Source organism: Ambystoma mexicanum, chromosome 12, assembly GCF_040938575.1.
Source record: "Ambystoma mexicanum isolate Mex_15411 chromosome 12, UKY_AmexF1_1, whole genome shotgun sequence".
In the NCBI taxonomy this organism is placed as follows: domain Eukaryota; kingdom Metazoa; phylum Chordata; class Amphibia; order Caudata; family Ambystomatidae; genus Ambystoma; species Ambystoma mexicanum.
Window position 1 is genome coordinate 275,182,941 of NC_090936.1, and position 25,230 is coordinate 275,208,170.

The 25,230-nt window shown below is 42.6% G+C and overlaps 1 protein-coding gene across 2 annotated transcripts in view; it reads left to right on the top strand.

Moving 5' to 3' along the window:
* PDE3A (phosphodiesterase 3A) overlaps nt 1-25,230 on the top strand; it is a 1,388,780-nt gene that overhangs the window by 1,292,074 nt on the left and 71,476 nt on the right. For both annotated transcript variants that reach the window (XM_069628418.1, XM_069628419.1), the window contains 3 exons: nt 6,416-6,529; nt 12,206-12,405; nt 12,993-13,196. In XM_069628418.1, coding sequence (XP_069484519.1) covers nt 6,416-6,529; nt 12,206-12,405; nt 12,993-13,196 — 518 coding nt within the window. The remainder of the gene's footprint in view (nt 1-6,415; nt 6,530-12,205; nt 12,406-12,992; nt 13,197-25,230) is intronic.

The following is a 25,230-nucleotide window of genomic DNA, read 5'->3' on the forward strand; positions in this document are numbered from 1 at the left end:
TGTGCTGAAACTCCAAATTGATATCGACAGAGAAGACCCTGCAAGGACGACTTCTCCCCTTGAGTTGGTGGGACCAATCAACTCCAAAGTAAGCCACCTGGACATTCTCTCGGAGCTGGTTGCATTTCCACAGAGTTGCTGCTGGAAACCGAAATGCCAGGGAGAGGAACACCAGATTGTGTGCTTTGCTTTTAAGTTGGCCAAGAGCTCCAGGAAGATCCTCCGGACTCCCAGGAAGCAGGACTGACCTAACCTGAGCCCCCTCAACAGAGTGCGGAACCCCAGAAGCAAGGAAAGTCCATCTCGACAGCCAGAAACTGTGGTGTTGCTATTGCGGTAGTCGAGAGGAGCTAAAACACCGAAGTTCCACTTGTTGGAAAGATTGCCGGTTGCCAGCGGTGATAGTCCCATTGAAGAGGTGGAGTCCCCAGAAGTCCTCCCTCTGGTCCCACGACTGAGGCCCAGGAACAGTGAGATCTGCAGAGCTGCACAGTAACAGGAGTCATCTGCTGCACTTTTGCTTCAATACAAAGGTTCTGTAAAGTCTGAGAGAACTTACCTCTCATTGTAGTGCTGCTTGCATCTTCTACTACTCACAAGTCTAATCAGATTGTGTCTCTATATGATTCTTCTTTTCTTCAAAGACTTCTAAAACATTGTGCAAAGACTTTTCTACTTACCTACCAGAAGTGCTTCATTCTATATAAGACTTTTGCCCATTGACCTTGGCCTAGCCTGTTATACTGAATGACTCTGCTTAGGGGATCCAAAAGTATTTGCCTGCTTAAGAATATTTGTGGTCTCTTGTTTGTTCTAATAACCTTTTCCTTTTACCAACTTCTAACAGTATTCTAAATGCAAACAGTAAGATATTAATGTCCCCAGCACCCTAGCTATTGAAGTCACCTGAGGGTGTAGGTAGTGACTGTGGGCCATCCCAAAAGGGTCTTCACTGATGTTTAGAATATTAAGAGTGTGTGTTTTGAAGTGTATTTAAGTGCTACTTTTATATTGCTTCCTTCTGAAGGCTTATTCTAACTGACTGATAAATAAATGAATAATTGTTTATTCAAGAAACCTTGTGTGTAAGTGTTTATTTGAATACTTGGTACTGTGAATCTCTGTGTAACTCCCCTATAGCTCACATTGATCCCTCTTGAGATAAGCCTGGCTGCTCAACATGCTACCAAACTGTGTAGTACAAGCTTATACCAAAGGTTGGGTTTCCTATTACCTGTAGTCAGAGTTGTGGTAGTGCACCCTAAGGGTACTGCATACAATCTTTGCTTAACAATTACCCTTTTCACCAATTTTAACAAACATTCGAAAATAAAATCAGTTTGGCCATTAGAGTAGGCAAAACACTGTTACTGCACTCTTTGTTGAGAAAAAATAAAGCATGTTGAAATTTGAGGCTCTGCGAAAACTCTGAGCTATACCGACTCATATAACCTGCAAATTAGCCAGTAGGAATGGGTCAATCACTCGTGCAGAGTTCTAGTATGTCTTCTCAATTTTATTCTACCACATATTGCTTCTTTCTCCACACATCCCATACATCAGTAGTAACCCATATATCTTCACATTCATTTCTTAGTGAACTCTGAACACTTGCAACTATATTGGTTGACGGCCTCTTTGCCCCCAAGTCGATCATCGGAGGTTAGCAATCTTTAACTGCCCCTGGTAAAGATTTTAAGGTTATTTCATGAAACACCAGGGGATCAACTCATTTATTTCAGGATTGCAGTTTCAACTTGGTAGAGACAGAGGTCTTTTGCCTCCAGGAAACGTGGCTTTTGAAAACTCCTATACTTGACCGGTATATTCTTTTGTTAAATCCCACCTATAAAGGGGAAATGAGGCGCCCGGTATCCGGTCTGCTGTGTGATATTCAAATGGATCTTTCTAAGCAGGACCCTTTTACTGAATCTTTACTTGAACCCAGTAAAAATAAACCAAGAAGATTTTTTTGACGGCATTCAAGAGATTCCTCTTAGTTGGCAGACACATAGACATTCTAATTTCATCATCATGTTTGGTGCGTAGATTGGAAGCCTAGCAATAAGGATTCCAGGGTTAATTCTGCTATTGGTAAAAGTGGTTTGGCGTTTGTGTCCTTGATGGAAATCTGGAACTTGAATATTATAAATGGAAATGTCTTAGCGGATGACCCAGCGAACCATACTTGGGAAAGAGATTCCCAGAGTAATGTACTAGATTATTGTTTCGTTTCGCCAGAGATATTCATATCCCTCACGTCTCCCAACATAAACCCTACCACAATGAGTGACCACCTCTCTCTCAATTTGAATTTCGAGAGTGTATGTTAAGGATCCTGTACCAGCTGGTTACCCGCTGGTACTTCAGGATAATCCAAGGGGAAATCACCTTGCTTGGAAGAACCATAACATCAGGTGTTTCAATAATGTTCTGGCAACATTATGGAGGGCACAGATGTGTATGTCCTCCAAAGGAAAGTTCCTTATAAGGAAGTGTTCAATGCGGTTTTCCACCAAATGCAACCCTGTATAAAAGAATTGGTAGTCCACAACCACCTTTATGACCCGTTGATACAAGGCAATTAAAAGGCATTATGAGCAATGCCTTTATCAGACTTAAGGGGTACAGAAGCATTAAGCTAGCCTATAGAAATTGGCTGTGTAATTATAGACATATCGAGATTCTTAAAGACTTGCAAAGAATGCTGGATGGAATGACTTCCAAAGATACGGCCTATTTTTGGAAAATCATTAACTCTGACCTGCAAACAGGGTCTCAAGTAAATCCTATTTATGAATACAAATTTGTAGCACACTATAGTGGGATATATGGGGGCCCGCATGAAGATGCGTTCTCAGGAAATCTATTTCACAAGCAATGGTGTTTGAACATGGAACAGGAAAATCTGAGTGGCATTATCATCCATAGTTCTTATTCTAGAGCTCCAGGTCCTGACGGGTTATCAGTCATGGTGCTGAAACAGAGTTCTCCCTTCGGGCCAGATTTTCTAATTAACAGTTTCATGAAGCTTTTCAAGGGTAATAAGTTACCGGATTAATGGCTGACCTCGATATTGGTCCCTATTCATCGGAGGGGCCCAAGGGCCAACCCGCTCAGTTACTGTCTGATCACCCTATTGAACATTTGTTCGAAAATATTTATTCATCCTGTTGCGTGACTTACTTGCATGGGCGACAGATACCCAGAGACTCAACCCTCATTAACAGGGTTCACGAAAGGAACTGGGACCAGTGAAAATGGTTTTGTTTTTATTATTTTGAAATGCGAGGCAAGGGTAAAATTGAAGTTTATTTTTATCTCTTTTATTGATTTTTCGATTGCTTTTGACAGCATGGATTGTGATCTCCTTTGGTGGAAACTTCTGAATTGGGGTTGTCCAAGGGCTCTTTTAAGTATGATTATCGCACTCCACACCTATACGCCTGTGTGGGTTACACTGAATACCACGGGCACATTGTCAACTAGGATTGAAAGTTCATGCAGCCTTAAACACAGCTGCTTTCTGGCCCCTCTTCTTTTTAACCTTTTTATTTCCAACATATTGGATGCTTTTAACGATACACACTCTATCCCACCATTTTTATCTTCCACAAAGACCAATTACCTCTTATACTCAGATGACCTTGTTTTGTTAGATTTTACTCCAATTGGTCTGCAAAGACAACTTGCAGACCGGTCAGAGTATATGACCTGCAATAGACTGAGGATACATATCACAAAGACCAAGGATTTTAAATTTAGAGCGGGGAACAAAAACCATTATACTAAGTTCAGGTGGCACCTGGAAAACTCCATTATAGAGCAAGTGCCTACTTTAGATTACCTGGGATTCCATTTGTTTCATGGTCACAATCATAGGGCCTCATTACACGGATGGCGGTAAGGGTTTACCGGTACCGGTATTTCACCGGTACCGGTAAATCCTTACCGCCTTACTACGAGGTCCCTTTGCGGGTTGGGGAATTTAACGCCTGCTTTTTGCAGGCCTTAAAAACCAACCCGCAAAGGGACCAGGGAGCTAATTACGGTACCGCAATTTGCGGTGCCGTAATTAGCGCCTTCCCCATTCCCATAGAGCCCTATGGGGCAAAAATGGGAATGGGGAAGGGCAATGTGGAAGGGGGAATTACCGCCGTGCCAACCTTGGAATAGGGCGGTAATTCCCCTTTCCACCAAGGCGGTGCCGGTATTTTACCGGCATGAACCATGGCGCTAATAGCGCCATGGTTCACCGCCATCCGTGTAATGAGGCCCATAGGGTTTCTTTTCTTCAACAGAAGGCTGAGATTGCCTCCTTATCAGAGAAGGCCTTTCGAGTTAACACAAAATTTGGTAATTTTTCATTGGCCCCCGTGGTTGGATTCTATAAGAAAAAAGTTCTCCCGGTAGTAGCATATGGGGCGGATATGTTGCTTTTTTATCCTAAGGTAAATTGGGGCAAACTTGAAGGCTGCTTTTGGAGAAGGGTACTGTCTCTTCCTCCTGGGGTTCCTGCCACTGGTCTGCACTACAAGTTTGAGCTTCTGTTCATTGATGCACACGCTAACCATACTTTTGAGCACAAGGCTCCACACGTTTTAGGTATTGGACTGCCTACTAGTTAGGGTTGTAATTCCTGAAGAATTGCCTAAAGTATGTTTGCACTGTCTGACAATAGTTTCTGTATATATGTTCACTAATATAAGGTTGTTTTAGAATTGTTAATATTACTGGGGTTTCATCTTGTGTTTGATTTAAAAGGCCCACACATGTGTATTTGTGATAAATACACCTGACTGAGCATAATTTGTGATGTTGTTTACTGTGTGTGCTCATTGTGGGCCTTCGATCACTCTCAGCCCTCCTGGGACCTAGTCTTGACCCCCGCCAATGCTACTTTGATTGGTCTGGTGGTGTGCGGTATAAATCAACATAACATAACATCACATAAAATAACATAACATAGCATGTGCCTCAATCAATGTGTTCTTTCACTATCGCTGCGTTGCACACAGGCCATCACACATCTCAAGTGAAACAACCTCATAAGGTACAAGCAATGCTTTCCACTTGCACCATACATCTGGAGTGGCTTTCTGTTAAATGTTGAATAAAAATACTGTTTAATTTCATGTATCTCACCTTTAGTTCCAGCTAGTCCTTTTCCAATACTATAATCTCATAAATACTGACACATTCTTGTTCACCATGTACTTAGAATTAATGGGACCAGTTGTTGGAGGCTTCAATGTGCAGGTGTCTCTCCTGTGGAGCTACCTTGACCTTCTTACACCCCCCAACATCATGAGCCCCTCTCTCCCTCTTTTGGGGCAAAGCCCAGAAAACCTGACTAATTGACTATTGTCTGCACCTACGGGTTGCTTCCTAAACTAAATGTTGCCCATGGGTCATAGTTGTCTCCTTTTCAAGTTTCGAAATAAAGGACATTCTTAGATATGTTATAGGGTTACACAAGCAGCTCAAAGCTCACCATGTGAATTATCTGGGTGGTGTGGGGTGGGGGGTGGGGGGCTCGGGGATAGCACCTTGCTTAAGTGTTCCTATTGACATATGCGACTCTACCTAGCCCTTGAGGCTTTCATGGTCAATAATTGAGTATGATTACATTTGGTAATAATAACAGCTTTTAGAAGTGTGTGGTATATGGAATAAAACACCGGATACAGCTTGGTATTATTATTATTAATATTGATATTATCATTACTGTTGTTTTTAGATGAGAAAGCATATTTTTTCAAACTATTATCTTGTTATGTTATGCTAGCCTCAGAGCAGCTAGTCCTGTCCGAGAGTTGATGTATTGTGCCCGAGCCACGAAGAGGAGCCGGGTAAAGTAAGTCTATTGCAAATGAAAAGCATATCCGTATCGATGATAAATAAAGAGAATCGTTTGTTTTTGCAAGAACAGTGATTTGACAAGTTTTCTGTCAGAGCTCTTATGTCATACTGAATATTTGCCTGGTTCAAAGTGAATTTGCACTGCTGAAAAGTGACTTCACACTGCTGGCACAAACACTGATTCATGGAACTGTGCAAAGTGTATTTTTGCCAGGCAAAGTCATTGTGTAGTGCTAAAAGGACTATGCGCTGACTTTGCCCGGACTTTGCACTGCAAAAATACACTGCAAGGTTCCATGAAGCAGGGTTTATGTCGGCAGTGCAATGTCATTTTTCAGCAGTGCAAATTCACTTTGATCCGGGGGATTATTCCATGAACTCCGTCCTAAATGTTTTATCAAGGTTCTCAAGCTTATTACAATCCTAAAATCTGATGGTTGTAGTTATCAATCATCGTTTTTACTGAAATGCATCTATGTGGCCACTAGATGGGGGTATTTAACAGTGACATGGAAATAGCACTTAGTTTATGCAACATTCTGTCTGCTTACAGATCACAACAGAATCCATGCCACTGATGTCCTGCATGCTGTTTGGTACCTTAGTACCCAGGCTATTCCAGGACTCCCAACTGTGAACAACGACCATGGATCAGCAAGTGATTCAGGTAATTTATGTTTTGGTTTTCAAACCCAGTATCCAATATTCAGAAAAGTGCTAGTTTGAAGAGATCTGAAAACACCCCGCAATCTCTTTCCTCTCCAGTCTTCTCGGGAATTACGCCAAACGTTTGGGTTCCTGCGCAAATTAACCATTAAGTTCCATTAGCACATTCAATGTAAAGAGGATTCACAAAGATCTGCGTATCTGTTGCTACGGTTGTCAAGTTACTGTGATGTATTTTCACATAAGTGGAATGTGGTAGTGTTTGCTTGCCTGTCTTAGTTCCAGCTTTGGAATAGCTAATGTTACAGTGGGTAGCTCTCCACAGATGGCTGCATTAAGGTTGATAAAATCACATGACTTATTGAAAACCCTGTCACAATGCGGATCAAAGTATTGGGTTCTAGTTTAATCTAGTGATGCAATTTCTCAATGCCTCATTTAATAGTTGTCTCAGCCACCATTGGTGTCATATCATCTTTACCCTCTCCACATTCCTTGCCTGTTGTCCTCAATAAGGGACTAGATTCTGCACCAGGTGCCTTCTTTCCTGCCTGCCGCTCTTTTTCACCACTTAGCAAGCACCGCCCCCTGGTGCCTTCCTGCTTCCTGCTCTTTTTCACCACTCAGCAAGCCACGCCCACCTGGTGCCTTCCTGCTTGCCGCTCTGTTTCCCTACTAAGGAGCCCTCTGGCTTCTTTTCCTTTGCAGATGGGAAGCAGGTGCAAGTGGATCTAGGTCACCTGGCCTAAGCCCCGCCCACCTGGTTCCTTCCTTCCTGCCTGCCGCTCTTTTTCACCACTTAGCAAGCCCCGCCCACCTGGTACCTTCCTGCTTCCCGCTCTTTTTCACCACTTAGCAAGCCACGCCCACCTGGTACCTTCCTGCTTGCCGCTCTGTTTCCCTATTTAAGGAGCCCTCCAGCTTCTTTTCCTTTGCAGATGGGGGCAGGTGCATGTGGATCTAGGTCACCTGGCAAAAGCCTCACCCACCGGGTGCCTTCATGCCTGCTGCTCTTTTTCACCACTTAGAAAGCCCCGCCCACCTGGTGCCTTTCTTCACCATCACCGCCTTGTGGCCAATGCTGGATTTGACTTTAATGGACTTCATTCATTCACGGTGCGTCACTCTTTCTCAACTCTCATGCTGGACTTCCTTTGCATCTTGTACTCATGGTGGCCGTGAATCATGCTATTCCCATCTTCATCTTGTATCCTGGCTTGCAACATTATGTGTTACATCTGACTTCTGCAATTGTATTCGCTCTCCACTCTTGCTTCTCCACTTTTTTTGACTGCTTACTCTCTGTTCTCTCCTCCTTTCCCTTCTCCCTTTTCCTATCTCCTCCCCTTACTTTCTTCTATGCACTTACTCTATCAGAATTGTCCCTGGACCTAATATGATAGCAACCTCGTCTGTTTTCTCCACCCTCCCATTACTGTTTTTTTCCTCCCCACAACACCTCCAGCACTATCTGAAATGCTGTCAGGCCTAGTATGATAGTCGCTTGTGTTGTTCCTCCACTCCCTTTCTGCACCCTTCTTCCTCACCTTTTGTTTTTCTCCGGCTCTACCAGAAATGTCGTCAGGCCTGTTGGGTATTTTGTGGATATTTGGGGCTTTGCGGTATTTTCTTACCGCCAAAATACCTTAGCAATAATCACTCTCTGTATTCATATTGGGTCACACATGACAATAATACATTGCATTATTTCAGAATTCAGACCTATTTAGGTGGTATGCGCGGTAGTTTGCGTGGTTGGTTGGTATAGTGGTTGGTTTATTTGTGGCCCCAATATCCAACATCCCTTATTTTTTATCTAGATTGTTCTTGATCACTAGAGAGACCTCAGGCCTACATTTTAGGGATACCACATTTTAAGTGTTAGTGTTGTGTGCCACCATGGGCTATTGTGGTATTTTTGTGGTAATTTCCACTACCTTATATACGGTAGGGAACTGTGTCCAGAGAGTCTCTCTTCCCGTTGACTCATGTACCTCCAACAGGCTATGCTACAAACAGGCACTCACAACTGTCCATACTGAATAGAATCATGCACACATCTGCCTTAAAATGACAATTGCACTGTTTAAAAATCTACCCACGTTTAAACCTTTCCCCATGCAAAATGAAAGAGAGAAATAATACACACTAGCTATCTGTTTTCAAATATTTTTGTATTATAGAAATTTCTTTTAAACACAGTTTAACTTTTTTTACAGAAATAAATGAAATGGTACAACATTATTTGTGATAAAATGAACAGAGAGCTGCGAGAATATATTCAATTGGTAACATTAAATATGCTGATAAGAGACTGAGACTCTCTTTAATACACTGACTGAACAGATTTGCGCACTTTTGCACAGCTCCCACTCGCTTCTGTAATTACCTTATCTGTTCAGCATGCGTTTTCTCTGGCTATTCTCTCTCTGAATTTGGCTCCCTTGAATATCAACCCCAGTGAGAACAAGCGTCTGCCGTTCTCAAACCGGGGTTATTGCCTGGAACTCTCAGCTTTTGCAGCAGGAATGCCCCAGCCAGGAAAGATCCTTCTCCCAGCTCTGCCAGATGTCGATTGCCTTCCCCCTCTTCTCAAGCTTCCCCAGCAAAGTTCTAATCACAGCCTCTAGCATGATACTTGCTATGACGCTGCTCCAATCAGAATCAATCATGTCATCTCCTCCCTCACTACACAATGGCTCACTTCTACAGTGGCAATTGTAACAAACTGATTTCCTGTTCCTTCGAGCTCTTTGCTTCCTGTAGTTATGTGGACAGAGCAGCAGAGAAAAAAAAATGAATGTGCGTTTAAAAGTTCACTTTCAGAGTAGGCCTAATTCTGCAGTGGAGACACATTTTTATTAGTGAGTTATGTTAAATGAAGTTTTATTAGTCAGGTTAGTTGTTAATAAGGTTAGCTATTAATTTTCAAATGTGTCTCTTGCAACATAGGCATTTCAAGTGAAAAATAGTGTGCATTTTGAATGTGCAGATGTGTGCTTTTAACTGTAAAAATGGATTTGCATCTTATATGTAAAAATCGTTTTTGACCGAATAGCCTGTCTTTACTTATATGTCCATGTTACTCTGGCAACACATATAGCAATGCACCACACCCATGTACTGGTGCTGCATAAAAAAAATGCTACCTGTGCAGTAGTGCTGTACTCTGTGCTGTAACACGCCAAATATCCTTACAGGCCTAGTACGGTAGTCGCCTGTCTGTTTCCATTTCCTTCCCTCTCTCCCCCTCCCTTCCTTATCTATGTCTTAGCTCTTGCACTATCTGAAATGTCATCAGGCCGAGTACGATAGTTAATTTCACATCCTTACTGTTCATGGCCTGTAAGAATGTGGTTGTATTTTCCCTTGTTCCCTCCCTTGCCTTGAAGCGCTTTGAAACACATTGTGTATAGGCGCTATATAAATAAACAATCACATCATATCATACCATATCAATAAACTCGCTCAGGTAGTTAGGCCTGAAGAAGGCATATTTAATACTCAGTGTAATCCAATAGCAAGCCTCTTTCTGGTTAGAAAGGATGCATTCCCTAAGGCACTTGTCCATTGGTGCAGACTTTCAAATGGAATCCCTCATCATCGACGAATTCCAGGTCCAGGAAAGATAATAATGCATCACTACGCCTTGGAGTTGATAACAGAAGGTTTTTATTTACCTTCCACCTGGCAGCAAGCCTATAAGTAACAAGCTTTTCACAGCTAAAAACCTGGAGATTGCCCACTCTGGTGGAAGTAGAAACGGTGCCCCCAATCCCAGCGTTTCGAACATGCTTTTCAGTCCGTGTGCAGGCTAGGGCTGGACATTTTCCAGAGAGAGACAAGAAAGTGATCAATAGTATTGATCTGCATTACTTCTTAGGTATTCCCTGGGTCTAGATTGGGAAGGACAAGGTTTTTTTTTTTCCTCTGCTGCTTTCCTACGCAAATATGACCAGGACTTTGCAAGGATAGTTCTCGTCCCTGCACTTAACTTGAGCCGAATTGCCCGGAGAAGGTAGATACTAAGTGCTACCCCTCTGCATGCTACCATCCAACTTCAGAACATGGTTTTTGCAGAGGGCAACTTCATAATCCTTGTATATGCCATTGATGTTTTGAACTCTAACATCCATAACATAGGGGTACCGAATTACAAAGATGAGTTGGTCTACCTTATGTCAATACCTGGTCCGCCCAAGTGGGATGCTCACTCTGGTATATAGCGCTTGAGAGAAAAACATGAAAGCCTCTCCACAGCTGTTTGTGTTTCCAGGACGAGGCATGCCCATCCCATCCCACCCTACTCCTGCTGCGAATGATAATCCATGAGTTGACCTATTTAGATATTAATGTGAATGAACCAGATCTTAATGAGAACCGAAGTGTGGCTCTCTTTACCCCAGATGCGGATCTTCTGGAATAAGTGAGCACAGTTCACATGAAAGGTGGTGCACTATCATTCATGTTTAATCTAAGCATAGGCAATTAGTTGGCTGCAGACTCAGTGCACAGCGCTCAATGGATAACTACCTGTATTTAAATGTACTGGGTATCAGTGGCCTGTCCAGGGATTGGCCTGGGGTGGCACGTGCAACCCCGGGATCTGATTGGCCACACTAGGTGCCACCCCATTATCCTAAAATATGATCATTATGTGGGTGTGTGCTCTTACGTCATGCCACCCCTCCATTAGTCAGTGCCCCACATGGGCAACACCTGTCAAAAGTGTTTGGACACGCCACTGCTGGGTATCCATTGATTACAGTTTTGTATCATCAAACCATCAGAACCTGTAAAGGTTGCACCTACTTATTTCCATAGGCCTGGTAAATCCATACAGAAAGCCTACCTTGCCCAGCTGTCAGTACTATCCCAATGTATTGTCAAACCCCTATTAAGGTATTGCCAATGCATGATTAACAGATGTAGGACTCAAGTCTTTTCCTCTTACTCTAATGATGTTAAACATTGACAATGACTGTACAAGTAAAGCCCAGTGTATGCAGACCACGCATCAGAACATCCTTTTCCAGGGCATGATTTGCATACATCCTTCATCTCAATTGAGTGCTGCTTGAAGCTCCAATAACATGCTTCAATCCATGGGCAATACATACATCACTGTAAACATGGACACCATACTCCCCCAGTATTACTGGTTCTCTCTCTGAAGTATGCCACCAGTGAACCACTTGCCTGATCTCCTTTCCTGGGGTTTCTCGTTTGGGCTCATTCATAGTCTTCTTGGTGGAAAAGCTTCATTAGGATTTGTTGTGGAACTTAGATCACAAGGTAGGCTGCTGGTGGCATGAGTTGGCAGATGGTAAGCAACAAGTTGGTGCATTATTTATTATTACGGAGGATAGCACAGGGGCAACACGCTGTTCTTGGAAGATAGACCACACAGAGCAACAGAGGGTTGAATCCCAAATCTGCGCTTAGAAACCAAACTCAGGCACAGTATTAGGAACGTTATAAAAAAAACATTAAAATTAATAAATAATGTTTGCCTTTTAACAAAAGGTTCTGAGCTCTACCACCAGATGACAAATGAGTCCAGCGTGTGGCATGGCTATCATGGGGTAAAGCTAGAGTTACTCATTAAGGAAGTATATGTTTAACTCATCTTATCTTGACCTCATTTCATGACTTCAACCTCTTCATGTTCCCTCAGATTCAGACAGTGGAATCACTCATGGACACATGGGATATGTGTATTCTAAGATGTACACAGTTTCCGATGACAAGTACGGGTGCCTGGCTGGCAACATCCCTGCTCTTGAGTTAATGGCATTATATGTGGCAGCAGCCATGCATGACTATGATCATCCTGGAAGGACAAATGCCTTTTTGGTAGCCACGAGCGCACCCCAGGTACGTTTAACCATTATACGTGTAAACAATATTTATATACATTGCATAACGCTGCAAAGTTGATCCATGCAAAAACTAAAACAGGGGGAAAACAATGCCCATTGAAGCATATTTTCTTCTCTTTAAGCATTGTCGGCCAAGTACGACTCACTTTTGTGCTCTTATACACCATACACTGGGGAGAAGTAGCCTAGTGACTAAATTGCTGCCTTAAGCACTTGCCAACAAATCTGCAATTCTGATCAAATCGCATTATTGAAATTGTACATTTAGGTGTAATGTACACATCTAAAAAACAATTGCAAGTTGCATCTTATTGTATTCTCCCGGGTATATGTGCCAAGCCTCCTCTCCATCACTTCCTGGTTTCTGTGCTCTGTTCTCAACCTGACACCACATATGATATTGCCTCTCCATTATATCATGCCTATTGACTGAGGTGCTCCCACATCAAGCAATGTTCTCTGAAACGAGCTTTGCTGTTGTTTAGGCCACTGCTTTGATATCTTGTTTCATCGTCAAATTCAGGCTCCACCTGCATCAATGTCTAGTTGTGTCCTAATGCAGATTGCTCTGTTGCTCCCCAGGCTGTTCTGTACAACGATCGTTCCGTTTTGGAGAACCATCATGCAGCGGCGGCCTGGAACCTATTCATGTCTCAAATAGAGTACAACTTCTTAGTCAACCTAGAGCATGTGGAATTCAAGCGGTTTAGGTTCCTTGTCATCGAGGCCATCCTTGCCACCGACTTGAAGAAACACTTTGATTTTCTGGCAGAATTCAACGCAAAGGTGGGTGCATATTATCATGCAGTTGCAATTGTTGACTGTTTGCGTAGGTTCACCATCGTGGGGATTCATGCTCTCTATGGGCCAAAGGAAACCAACTCAGGGGTATAAAAATTGTTGTTTACTATACATCCTTTTGAAATACACAATTTGGACCTTTTTTTAAATATAGTATTGCTTTGCTAAAGAGCTAGGTAGAATTGCATACATAGAAGACGTTGCTTCTGCAACAGATGTGGGTACTGCATAACATTTCAAGACTCAGTAGTGTACAACTTGCGATATGCACAGGCCTTACAAACAAACTGAGGATACAAAGCTGCAGCAGACAGCAATGCCTACTTTGGGAAAAATCATTAAGAAGAATGATGGTCACTGATAGAGTGGGAAAATAAGGACGAAGAAGGGAATGTCATACAGTGACTGGTTTGTCATTGTCATTGGCAGACACATTATACCAGTGCACATTATGAGACAAACCAATCAAGGAGATTTACCAAATTGTAATTTTTTTTCTGATGTGCTTTGTTTACTCTTTGGGAACATTTTTAACAATTTAATAGTAAAGGAACAATATGTTTGTGTTTTTAGCCAATCATGTACGATGGCATTCCTTGGTCGAAAGGTTGCAACTGTATCATTTTTGCTATGATTGCATATGGCAGCTATTCTCAGTTTCAGTGGAAAACAAGTGTTGATTGCTGTTTCACAAACGTCGAGCGAGTTTCCTTTTCCAGCGGATAAAATACCTGTTTGTAAGCCGCTTGGATTGGAATTCATGCTCCATTAATGAGAAGAGCACATTAAGGGCCTGATTCACAGAGCATTTTCCTTTGGCATTGTGCCATTATAAAACCCTTTTGTGAATCAGGCCCTTAGTCATTTTGGTTGGAAGTCACAAGAACAATGCATCGAGTTTTAGTAACAGATATGGATTTAGAATTTCAGACTGTAATATTGGGGGAGATTGCCTATTGAAAGATTTGCGCTACCCGCAGAGGTGCTGGTTTTTTAGAGCGTCCCTTCCCGCTAAAAAGATTATTCTGAGAGATTGGAAAAATGTGACAATGACAAGCAGGTCTGCTTGGATATATGATTTAAACAGAATGTCTGAAATGCAGCAGGTCATTTTAAACAAATGGAAGAAACTGAAATTGTATGAGGAAATATTGGGAAGGTTCTTGGAGCTAATGTAAATAGGGGATTTGTGCTTGGCCTGCCAGTCCCATGTTTTTGTAAACTTTAATGTGTTGCACTGTAGTAAATCTTATAAAAATGTGAATGTATATATATATATATATATATATACATTTTTTTTAAAATAGCACAGTTAGAACCATTGTCGTACATCTTCCCAACTCCTCATAGACAGCATGGGTCAATTTCAAAGAAATGCAAGTTCAATGCACGGGAATACCAATGTCCACACTTAGATGCTGTTGGTTTTCCTGCATGGAATGTTCAACTTTTTCAAGGTGCAGTTCGAAAGAAAAGTATTTCTTTACTTTTACTCTCCGTTTTGCAAAATAGGAATAATTGTACCTCATAACAAGCCTGGAGGTCTGGAAATAAGGGTGCCTGTAGCAGCAAACTTGCACATTTTTCAGACCGCCAGACTACAGGTATGCCTGCAGAGGCCATTGCTCCCGGCAGGTCTGACCTGCTGGGGGCACCAGCCTCAGCAGGCAAGGTTTTCACTGAAGCACTGGCACCATTAGCAATGGCGTTGGTCTTTCCGTGTCCCCATACCCATGGAATCCTATGGGTCTCCACAGGAATGGTGACTTACATTTTCCGCCGCCTGACATTCCGGGCCGCCTGGACTTGTAATGTCCCAGTGGCACCGGGATATCAGACGGCGGATCAGTATATAAGTTTAGCAGCACCCCTCCGATAGCACCAGCAAGTTACCGCTGAACTTGTAATGAGGCGCATTGTCTGCACGTTACGCTTTGAAGGCAGCATTTACTCAAATTATTTTGTGGAATCTGCCAACTCATTAGCAGGTGCAAGTTCAAGGCAGGTTCCATAGAAAGTAATCCATTTGTTTTTTGGCTTCATTAAAATGTTATGCCGTTGAAAATGTAGTGCTCACACAAGATTAAGGAAACACACTCTCGATGTTAGCTCCAAGCCTCACCTTCCATTGTTTTAGCACAAAATTGGAGTGGAGCAGAAAATTAAGGCATACAAATTACTACACATTGCATTTATGCTTCCTTTTCCCACATCACACTAACGCAAAATAAGTGCTAAATAAAGGATTTTTTTTTTATTATTTAATTTGGTTGGTTGAAAAAATCAACCTTTCAAATTTACAAAAAAAATAAAACATTTCAACTCAATTCAGCATTAGTAGATAAAATACAAATAATTTTACACATAATACAATCATCAACATCAACAGTTAAAACAATTGTACATTTTAAATCACGTTAAGTAACTCAAAAATTGCGTTATTTGAAATAAGTATAGCCGGATTTCTTTAGTGGACAGCAGGAGTTTACTCTCCAGCTGCATTCATGCGACTCGAAACAGTCATTACGAGAAAAGGCCTTAACTCTGGCATCCTCGTGATCATCGCTATACCTGGGAAAGAAATTAGAAAATACAAATAACCTTACCAGTGCTGATCACTATTGACATATTAAATGTGTTGGTGAATTTTGCCTCGCATAGACCGCTGAATGCAGGGGTGCAACAAGGCTAAAATAACGGGGGTGAGGGTGAGGACTAACCCTTCAACTGTTCGGAGATGGACTAAATTCAGAGACTATGGGTGAGGGGCAGACATACTTGTGTGGTAGCATCTAACTTCAATGTTACAAGCAGTTACCTCTCTCCTTCATGTGTGAAACCACACACTTAAGATCTGCTGCAAGATTGAGCTGTCTCTTGCTCTCCCTACCCTTCTAATAAATCCCCTGACAAGCAGGTACTAACACCCCATCACAATTCCAAAAATCGTATGCATCTGAATGGGGGTGCTAACAATGAAACACTTTTGCCAGGCCTTTGTACTGTGCAATTGCAGTTACCATTTACTGTATGTGTCCTGGTCTCTACTGCCACAGCTCTGTAGGTTAGCCAGGTCAAGCTTACATAACCCAAGACTTCAGGGGGGCTAAAGCCTGGTCTGCCCAATGGGCATTGCACCACTGCTGCATGCCACCCGTGCATTGCAAACCCTTTAAATGAACCTTATGCATGATTTTGCAGACTGCCCACCCATTAATTCATTTGTTTATTTAGGAGCACAGTAGATTCATACAATCATACAATGCAATAATTGATATCAGAATAACAGAAATATGTCACTAAAAACTAATATATACATAGAATAAATGTTCTGGGACTTTACAGCATTTAAGAATGAATGATTATTTGCATAATGTGCTCGTATAGACCAGGCACAATGTAAACATTTTGCTAACTATACACACATAGGGTTGTCCAACATGCAACAGAGCACAGCCATGTCTTCCCTCCGATAGGTCTTGTCAAATAAGCCCCGTTGGGGGTGGTGGCAGAGCACCCGCTAGGTAGCCATAGGATTATACCAGTCCACAGCCTATCTTGTCTGTTACTTAATACAAGATCCTTAGACAAGCATGCGCTGGAGGTGGCCACCTACATAGAATAAAAGAATATTGATGTGTGCACAATAACCGAAACATGGGGGCATAGGGCCGCAGGTCTCTCCCTTAATCTTGCTATCCCTGATGGATATGCCATGATTCAGCAGGATAGAGAGGAGGGTAGAGGTGGGGGGGTTGTGTTGATATTTAAGTCTTCACTAACCATTTGGGAAATAAGGGGGCAAATTATGAATGGCATTGAGTCAGTACATGTGAAGATTGGATTCAATGCTGAATCAACCTTGAATCTCCTTCTAATCTACAGACCACCATCTTTGACAGAAGATTTTATTTCGGCTTTGTCCAATTGTTTGTTATCTTGTTTAAAACCTAACTCCAGTTTTTTATTACTTGGTGATTTTAACTATTGGCTGGGTCATAAGGATGACACTTTGGCCGCGGATTTGTAGACAGTCTTAGCCAACCTTGGCTTCGAGCAAATGATTTGCTTGCCTACACATACTCTTGGTCATACCTTAGACTGGGTCTCCACTATTAACGCCAGAACTAGGGACTTCCAGGTCCCCTTGTCCATGGTCCAACCATGATTTTGTTAATTTCTACAACCAGGTGGATTTTCCAAAGAAGCAGAAGGGTAGGAAGTTGCAAGGGTCTTTCGGAAGAAATATAAATTGCTCACGTGGGAAAGACTTGAACCATTGCTGGGTCCTTTTTATCAATTTCTCCCCCTTAGACTCCTCAGTAGTGATGTCTAAATCTCTCTTATCCAATCTGGATAACATTACAATTTCCTTGGCCCCACTTAAATATAAGGAAGCTAGGGATGTGGTCATAAATAAATCCTGGTTCTCACCAGAATTGCAAAAACTTAAATCCTCCACCCTTTAATTGTTTCACTTGTTGGAAATCCAATTCCTCTCCAGCAGCCCTGGCAGCCTATAAGGGTGCTGCCAAGGTATATAAATTAGCAATTATTGATGCCAAGAAAAAGGCCTTAAATGCCAGAATCATGAATGCTAAATCAGAGGGTAAGGAACTGTTCAAGATTTTAAAGGAACAAGAAACCACCAGCTCTCCTAATTCCAGTCAGTTGGTTAAGGATGTGGCTTGATGTCAGGAAATCCAGGAAGCCATGCAAAATAAGTTGAACAATATTAGAGTGGACATAGTCCGCAAAAAAGAAGATCGTCTCATGGCCTCTCGTGAGATTATGAAGGAGAGGTTTATTAGATGCCCCACTATTCCCCAGTTTGACTTTTCCACCATCACGGTTGATGAGCTGTCCATTGTTGTGGATCATCTCAAAGTCACCAGATGCAAAGGCGACCCTTGCTCAGCCATGATAATTAAAGCATGCCCACCAACTCTATTGGATGCCATCTGTAAGTTTATAAATTCATCCCTCACAGAGGGCCAGGTACCGGCAGATTTGAAAGAGGCGTGGGTCACCCCTATACTAAAATAAATGGGCCTTCCTATCGAGGTGCCGCTCAACTACAGACCCATCACCAACACACCTTTCTTGTTGAAAATTCTTAATTGCGTTACATAAGGGCAGATCACACTTCATCTGAATAATTTTCCTATTCTTAACTGTCTGGATTCAGACAGAGATACGGAACAGAGGCGGCTTTACTAGATCTAAAGTCCAGGCTTCTGGAACGAGTGGATAGCGGTCAACCCTCCATGCTGATGTTATTCGATCAGTCTGCCACCTTCGACCTGGTCGACCACTCTATTCTGGTCACCCGAATGGAGGAGGTGGCCAAGTTCTCCACAGCAGCTGTGCGCTAGATTGCCTCTTTCTTGAACAACAGAGTGAGCATAGTCTTTTACGAAGAGGCGGTAGCCCCTCCTGTCTCTGTTAAATTTGGCGTCCCGCAGCATGCTTGTATTTCACCCTGCTTATACAATGTATTCATGGTTCAGTTTTTTGCCTTTTTGGACCAGGAGGTGATTATGTTTGCCAACTACTCTGACGGCACGCAGTGTGTCATCCCGTTGGCTGGTACTCATGATCAGGATGAAGCCAAATTGAATAGAGTTTACGCTGCCATCAGGAATTGGATGGTGTGGAACAATGTGGAACTGAACAGGACAAAGGCTCAGCTGCTGATTATTGACACTCAGTCTATGTTAGCTAAGCTTGGTCCTATGTATAATAATTTTCAACTTGGAGATGTTCTGATAACTTCCCAAAAGAAGGTAAAAACCCTGGGTGTTATCTTTGACCAGTAGCTTAATATGAAATCCCATGTCAGGAGCCTTGTATCTGCTCCAGTTTACTATATTAAGCTCCTGGCACATATTAGATCCTTTATCACACAGACCAACGCGGAGACAATCGCTAGAGCCATTGTCGGGGCTAAAATAGATTACTGCTGTAGTCTACTGGTCGAGCTCAGCAAGACGGATGGTGACAGATTGCAGGTGGTCCAAAACGGGGCAGTGAGGGTGGTCATGGGACTTTCCCGCCGTGACCATGTATCAGCTGCTAGACGAGCATTGCATAGGCTCCCTGTACAGGCACGTGTTCTTTACTGTCTAATAGTCATTACTTTTAAATGTAGACAGGGCATAATGCCCTATTTACCGTAAGATTTCATCACTTAAAAAGTCCACAGTAGATCTCTTAGATATAGCAACCAGTTATACCTGATGCTTCGTAGGTATAGAACCATGAAGACTGAAAGAGGTGCTTTTTACATCACAGCCTCAAAAGCCTGGAACAATTTTCCATTGGATCTTAGAGGCCAGAACTCCCTAGACGCTTTTAAGAGAAAGCTGAAAACGTGGCTCTTCGCCTGACTTCCACCCATGGTTAGCTTTTTCTGAGTATCCTCTTCTGGACTTGTTTGTGATTTGTTTTCTGTTAGTCTGTCTGTGCCCTGATACCCATGGGTCCAAGATTTGCGCCATATACATGTTTTAAAGCAAAAAGTAAAGTAAAGCAATAGATAATTCATCTCGCTTGCAAGTGTGTTAAAAGCCACTGCTTCCAAGTTTGAACATGAAGGTGTCAGAAAAGCATTCTCAGCAACAGGCACACATGGTGGGCAAGTACGTTAGCCATTTTCCTCTAGCCACCATCCAGTGTTGAATGCCAAAAGTAGAATGCCCATTCTAAATGTGATGATTAGCACTTTCCCAGGCATGGGGCAACTAGGGTGAGATAGCTCTCAGGTCCTAAAGATAATTTGCTAGCAGGGTAAGAGGAACTGTGCCTGAGAACTAGACAACTGGTAGAGTTAATCTCAAAACTTTCGAATAGAATAGTTCCTTTATCATTTTCTTTTTCTTCAGATTTATAGAGGTGTGATTAGTACAAAGATTATCAACAAATTCAAAGTTGTACATACATGCCTAAACCAGGTCAGGGCGCTAGCACCAGGCACATGGTAGGCAACCTGTGCACCTTCTATGTATCTGTGCTCTGTAGGGGTACTCAAGAGTTTGAGCCAACACAACAAAGGTTTTAAAAAATGCAATCCTGTCAATTTCCTTGCAGCCTAACTCTTGGCGCATAAAGGCATTTTTGGGGATTTGGGGAGATTCAGTAATTCTTTGAAAAAGACATTGGCCCTCATTATGAGTCCGGCGATAGCCGTGATGGTAAAAACAGTACAGCTGCCGCCAGAGTCATTTTTGTTTCTGGCGCCCAGCAATGGGGACTTACCGGGGCATTACGGCCCTGGCGGTCCCGGTAATTGCCCATTGTCGGGCACCGGAACATATTACTCCCCATTCCCATTCGAGTCCCATTGGACTCAATGGGAATTGGGAGGATGGATTCATTGGCACCATTCATGAATGATGCCGGTGCTTCCTTCAAGGTCTGCGAGCGGGTGCCAAGGCACCCACTCGCAGAACTCATAGTTTGCCATTCCAGAAACAACAGTACCATCAAGCTTACCAGCACTGTTGTTTCTGTACTTGCAACCTCGTAATGACCCCAATTGTTTTTTTCTCACAAGATATTGAGGATTACAGAATCCCCCAAATTCCTCCCTATTCAACAGAGCTGATAACAAGCTCTTAATTGTATGCACCTTTAAGGCCAACATCACAGTCTTATTTCCAAAAGACTTGTTAAACCTCAAAATACAGCCACAGCTCTTCACCAGGGAAAGTCTGCTTTTCATTAGATGCCAGTTGCCCTTGCTCCTCTGGCCACAACGGATGGCAAGATAGACAGAATACAGGGCATTCTCTATAGTGGCACAGCTTAGACAAGGGGAGAAACTCTAAGAGGTTTTGGCGAAACTGAAGGTCATGCATTTTGTTTTATCAGAATAATGGACACGCATTTTGTGTGGCAGTTTAAAGAAATAATCAAGCTGTTTCTGTTGTCCTTCAGGGATCTTTGATAGTAGAACTGCATCACTTGCAAGCAATATCAGCCCTAATTGACTATGTGCCATCCTAGGGGCATTAGATTATAGGGTTAGGATTGATATAGAGTAGATATGTAAGAGGGGGATGAAATGGGATCTATGTTATTTTGCCGCAGGATATTTTGTCGCGGGACTTTTCATCGTGTTTTTTTTCATCGAAAAAAACTCTGCTTTTTTTTTGGTTTTTTTTGGGGGGTTACCCCGCTAAACCGCCCTTTTTTAAAAAAAATTATTTCCTTTCACCCACAAATATTTATTTAATTTTTAAAACCCCACCCCCCCAAAAAAAAACGATTTTTTTTGGATAAAAAAACCGCGATGAAAAGTCCCTCGATGAAAAATCCCACGGCAAAAGAACTGTATACCATGAAATGCACCCTTGCTGGACACGCCTGGTGACCAGAAATGTTTTTGTGTCTCACCTCCAGGGCTGTACCTTAATGAGGTGGTATAATTGGCATGTACACCTTTAATGGCATTTGAAATGCTTTTACGGATCTTAAACGTGCTTAGGATCTTCCAGAGTTAATCTTGACAGGAATCAAATGCAGTGCTAAGGTCCACGAAACGAGCCGACAGTGGTTGCTTCATTAAAGATTGTTTTTGGATCAACACTTAAAGATCAAGTGCTTGGTCTATAGTACTTACTCCATTTTGGGAGCCCTCCTCACAGTAAGGCACCACATTGTCCTTCAGACCCCAGATGGAAGCCTATTACACAGAACCGTTGCATGAATATTAGAAGTGCTTTCTATCAGGGAGAATGGTCAATACTGAGAGAGACAAGTGTGGTCCCTCTTTTGAAAACTGGGATAACTGCGACAAGAGCAAATGTGCTGGGATAACCATGGTGTTTATTTAGGTTGTTGCAAAAAATAAAAAGTTAAGAATGGCACCCAAATGTTCGTTTCACCTTTTAATAAATACGTGGAGGATCTTTCTGGACACAGGGACCTGTCCCATTTTTGAAAGTTAATTGCAAACTTGACCTCCTCCTTTGTGCTATTCTTGTTTACCTCCGAACTATGATACACTTCTGGTCCACTTTCTCATAAATAATGAGCCCAATACAATGAGCAGAAATGTTGGTACAGGCTTTCTTCGTCAATGGTGTTGTGAATATTTACTTCTTTTTCTAGCATACCTTGAATAACTAGCAGTCAAAATTCATGTTGGTCTTAGCAGCACCTTCATCACATTTCTGGCAATTCTGCACTTGTAGCTCTCTTTAAAAAAAAAAAAGTTATGTGATTATATATTATTTCCTTAAAGCAATTACTATATCAAGAGCAATGGCGTATTTAGGCTTCCTGCTGCTGTAGGCTCAAATAAGTGCATGCGTCCCCCCCCCCCCCCCAGCTTACTCCACACCTTCACCAGATTCCGTCCCTTCAGCAAACTCTGTCCGTGTGGTCCAAACTGTACCCTATTTTGGGCTCCATAACATTATAAGGATGTTATTTTTGTATTTATTTATTTATTTTACATTTATAAAGCGCACCAAACCCGTAGGCATCTGGGCATTGTTACATAACATGTCATGCTTAGTGCTTAAATTACAAATATCGGTTTAGGCAGAGCTGCCCCTCAAGGTACAGGGGTTGCTGCCAAAGTACCGGTAAACCTGTTACAGTCAGGATTAGAGGTAAAGTGTGAGGCAGCGTGAATCGAATCCAGTAGTTGTAGGTAGGTTCAATGCAAGACAGCACAGGCTGCATAGTGTCAAACACGGTAGTTGCAAATAGGTTAAATACAAGTGTCAAATCCAGTAGTTGCAAATAGGTTAAATACAAGTGTCAAATCCAGTAGTTGCAAATAGGTTAAATACAAATGCAGCACAGGTTGCAGAGTGTCAGATCTGGTATTTGCAAATAAATGAAATACATATCTGGTATTTAAGGGAGCGAGATTCAAGCATGAAGGGAGGATAGTTTGAGCACATGTGACACAGTGCAAAACCAAGGTACTTAGAGGTGAACTTAGGGCATTCTCTCCGGGGTAGGGAATGTGAAGCCTCCTTGAGTGAGGCTGTAAGGAGAGACTGGCATCGGCTGCCGGTTTCATTAGTATCTAGGCAAAAGGGGTGGGGTTGCAAGGGGAGATAGCGGTCAATACTGATAGACAGATTGAATGTTAATGAGGCAGACGGATCGGAATAGGAAGATCGCTTCTTACCTTAGGCTTTATTGTCGGGTACGGTCTGGTCACCGGAGCAGCTGGTAACTGGCTGATGAAGTTTGTGGTTAAGCCCCATCGTGGGTAACATAAAGGGCATTCTGATATCGAGACTGGTGGCATATAACATGCTAGACATGCCTAGACAGGGCAAGACAGGAACAGGAGCCCTTGGATGAGACCCTTTGGTGTGAACCGGCTGCGCCTCCCAGCTCCGGGGTTGTATCCCATAAAATATGCAAGCAGCCAATCAGCTGGCTCGCATCCGGAAGCCTGTTCCAGGGCTCTCTGGGGGCAGAGTGGGTCTGTGGGCAATGCAGCAGACATTTTGATGCAGCGTTTTACCTCGTGGAAAGCCAGTGCAGGTAATGGAGGTGCTGGGGGTGTGGGGGGCATCTGGATGTTGTAGCTCTTCTGAGCTCTGGTCCTCCTCACAGGGCAAGACAGGGACAGGTGCTCTTGGATGTGGCCCTTCATTTTAAGGTTGCAGGGATTTGCTTCCTCTCAATAAATTCAAGCCTGTCATCTACTATGTTACGCTAGTTGAAAGAGTCTTTACAGGTCTCTGCTACTCAGGATGTGGAGAAGGCATTGTTTTCTACAGTTGAGTGCACTAAAGGTAATGGTTATGGCTAAGTGTCTACTTTTGCAGTTAGTCACTCTATATTTTCAATCTCATCAGCAAGAACCAGTCAACTCTATTATGTCACTTGATGAGCACAAATACCAAACACCATAAAACATTTATCGTAAGACACTTAGAATAAACAAATATTACATTAGCATTTAATTTCAACCATGCGCATTTTCTTTTTTACCTCAGAGACCCTTCCCTGTATTAATGTGTTACCAAAACAATATAAAAGCATTAGGGTTTCAGTTTTCTGTTATTCACCTTTTCTCACTTATCATTGGATGGCTCGTCAAATTATGACCCTTTTTCACTAAAGGGACAAACACCCATTCAAGATTTTGCATTCAGACCCCTTCATTAAGCTTTTGTTACCGTAAAGAGTAAGCAAGTGTTGCTTTTCATGTCCAATCTGACACGCTGCCAATTCCTGTTCAGAAGGGGCCAACATTGTTAGGTCTCTCTCTGATACTCAACATCAAATGAATCTTGCCTCTCTGACTTTTGGAAAGTCCGTCTGGCCCTAGGCTTGCAATCTCCTTTCCTGCAACTAGGTATGCCTCAGCCCGTCTTTGTCAGAACACTGCCCCAGAGTCGAACCACAGCTTTCAATGAACTCCCTGCTCATTTATCAGCAGCCCCCTCCAGCAGCATTGATCAGGAGCCCAGGAGTCCAGCCGCGTCAAAGCTCCAGCCCAGCAAAAAGAGCCAGCCCTCTTTGCTCTCCCTCTATTTCAAACCCTTCATTTATCTCTGCCTACTCTCTATGTTTCTGTACATTTTCTTCCAGCCTTTTTCATGATGTCACCTCTGACCATGTCACATGCCGGAACTTTCCTGCACCCATCTTGCCCCCTTTGCGACCTTTCAGCGGCGTTCCACTTAGCACAATTGCCTGTAAATGTTGCACTTTTTACTTCCACCCTTCTCCTTCCTTCCCTACTTTTTTGCACAAACAATGAATGTTTATTTTCAAGGACCATCTCGCTTCTGTTACATTGCTCAGCGCGCTATTTTAATGTTTCTTTACTTTCTGAACCTGACTATGTAAGTGCGCCTGTTGCTGCCAGCATTTCCGTGGCCTAAGCACATCTAACCTGCTCTATTTACCCCCCAATTCTAAGTGTTAGTATCAAATGTTAAACTACACACTGAAAATACTGCACAAAGTCTTCAGCTCATCAATTGTCTAACAGTAGCAATCTAATGACAACTGTCTAGAGCATGTTTATGGTCTC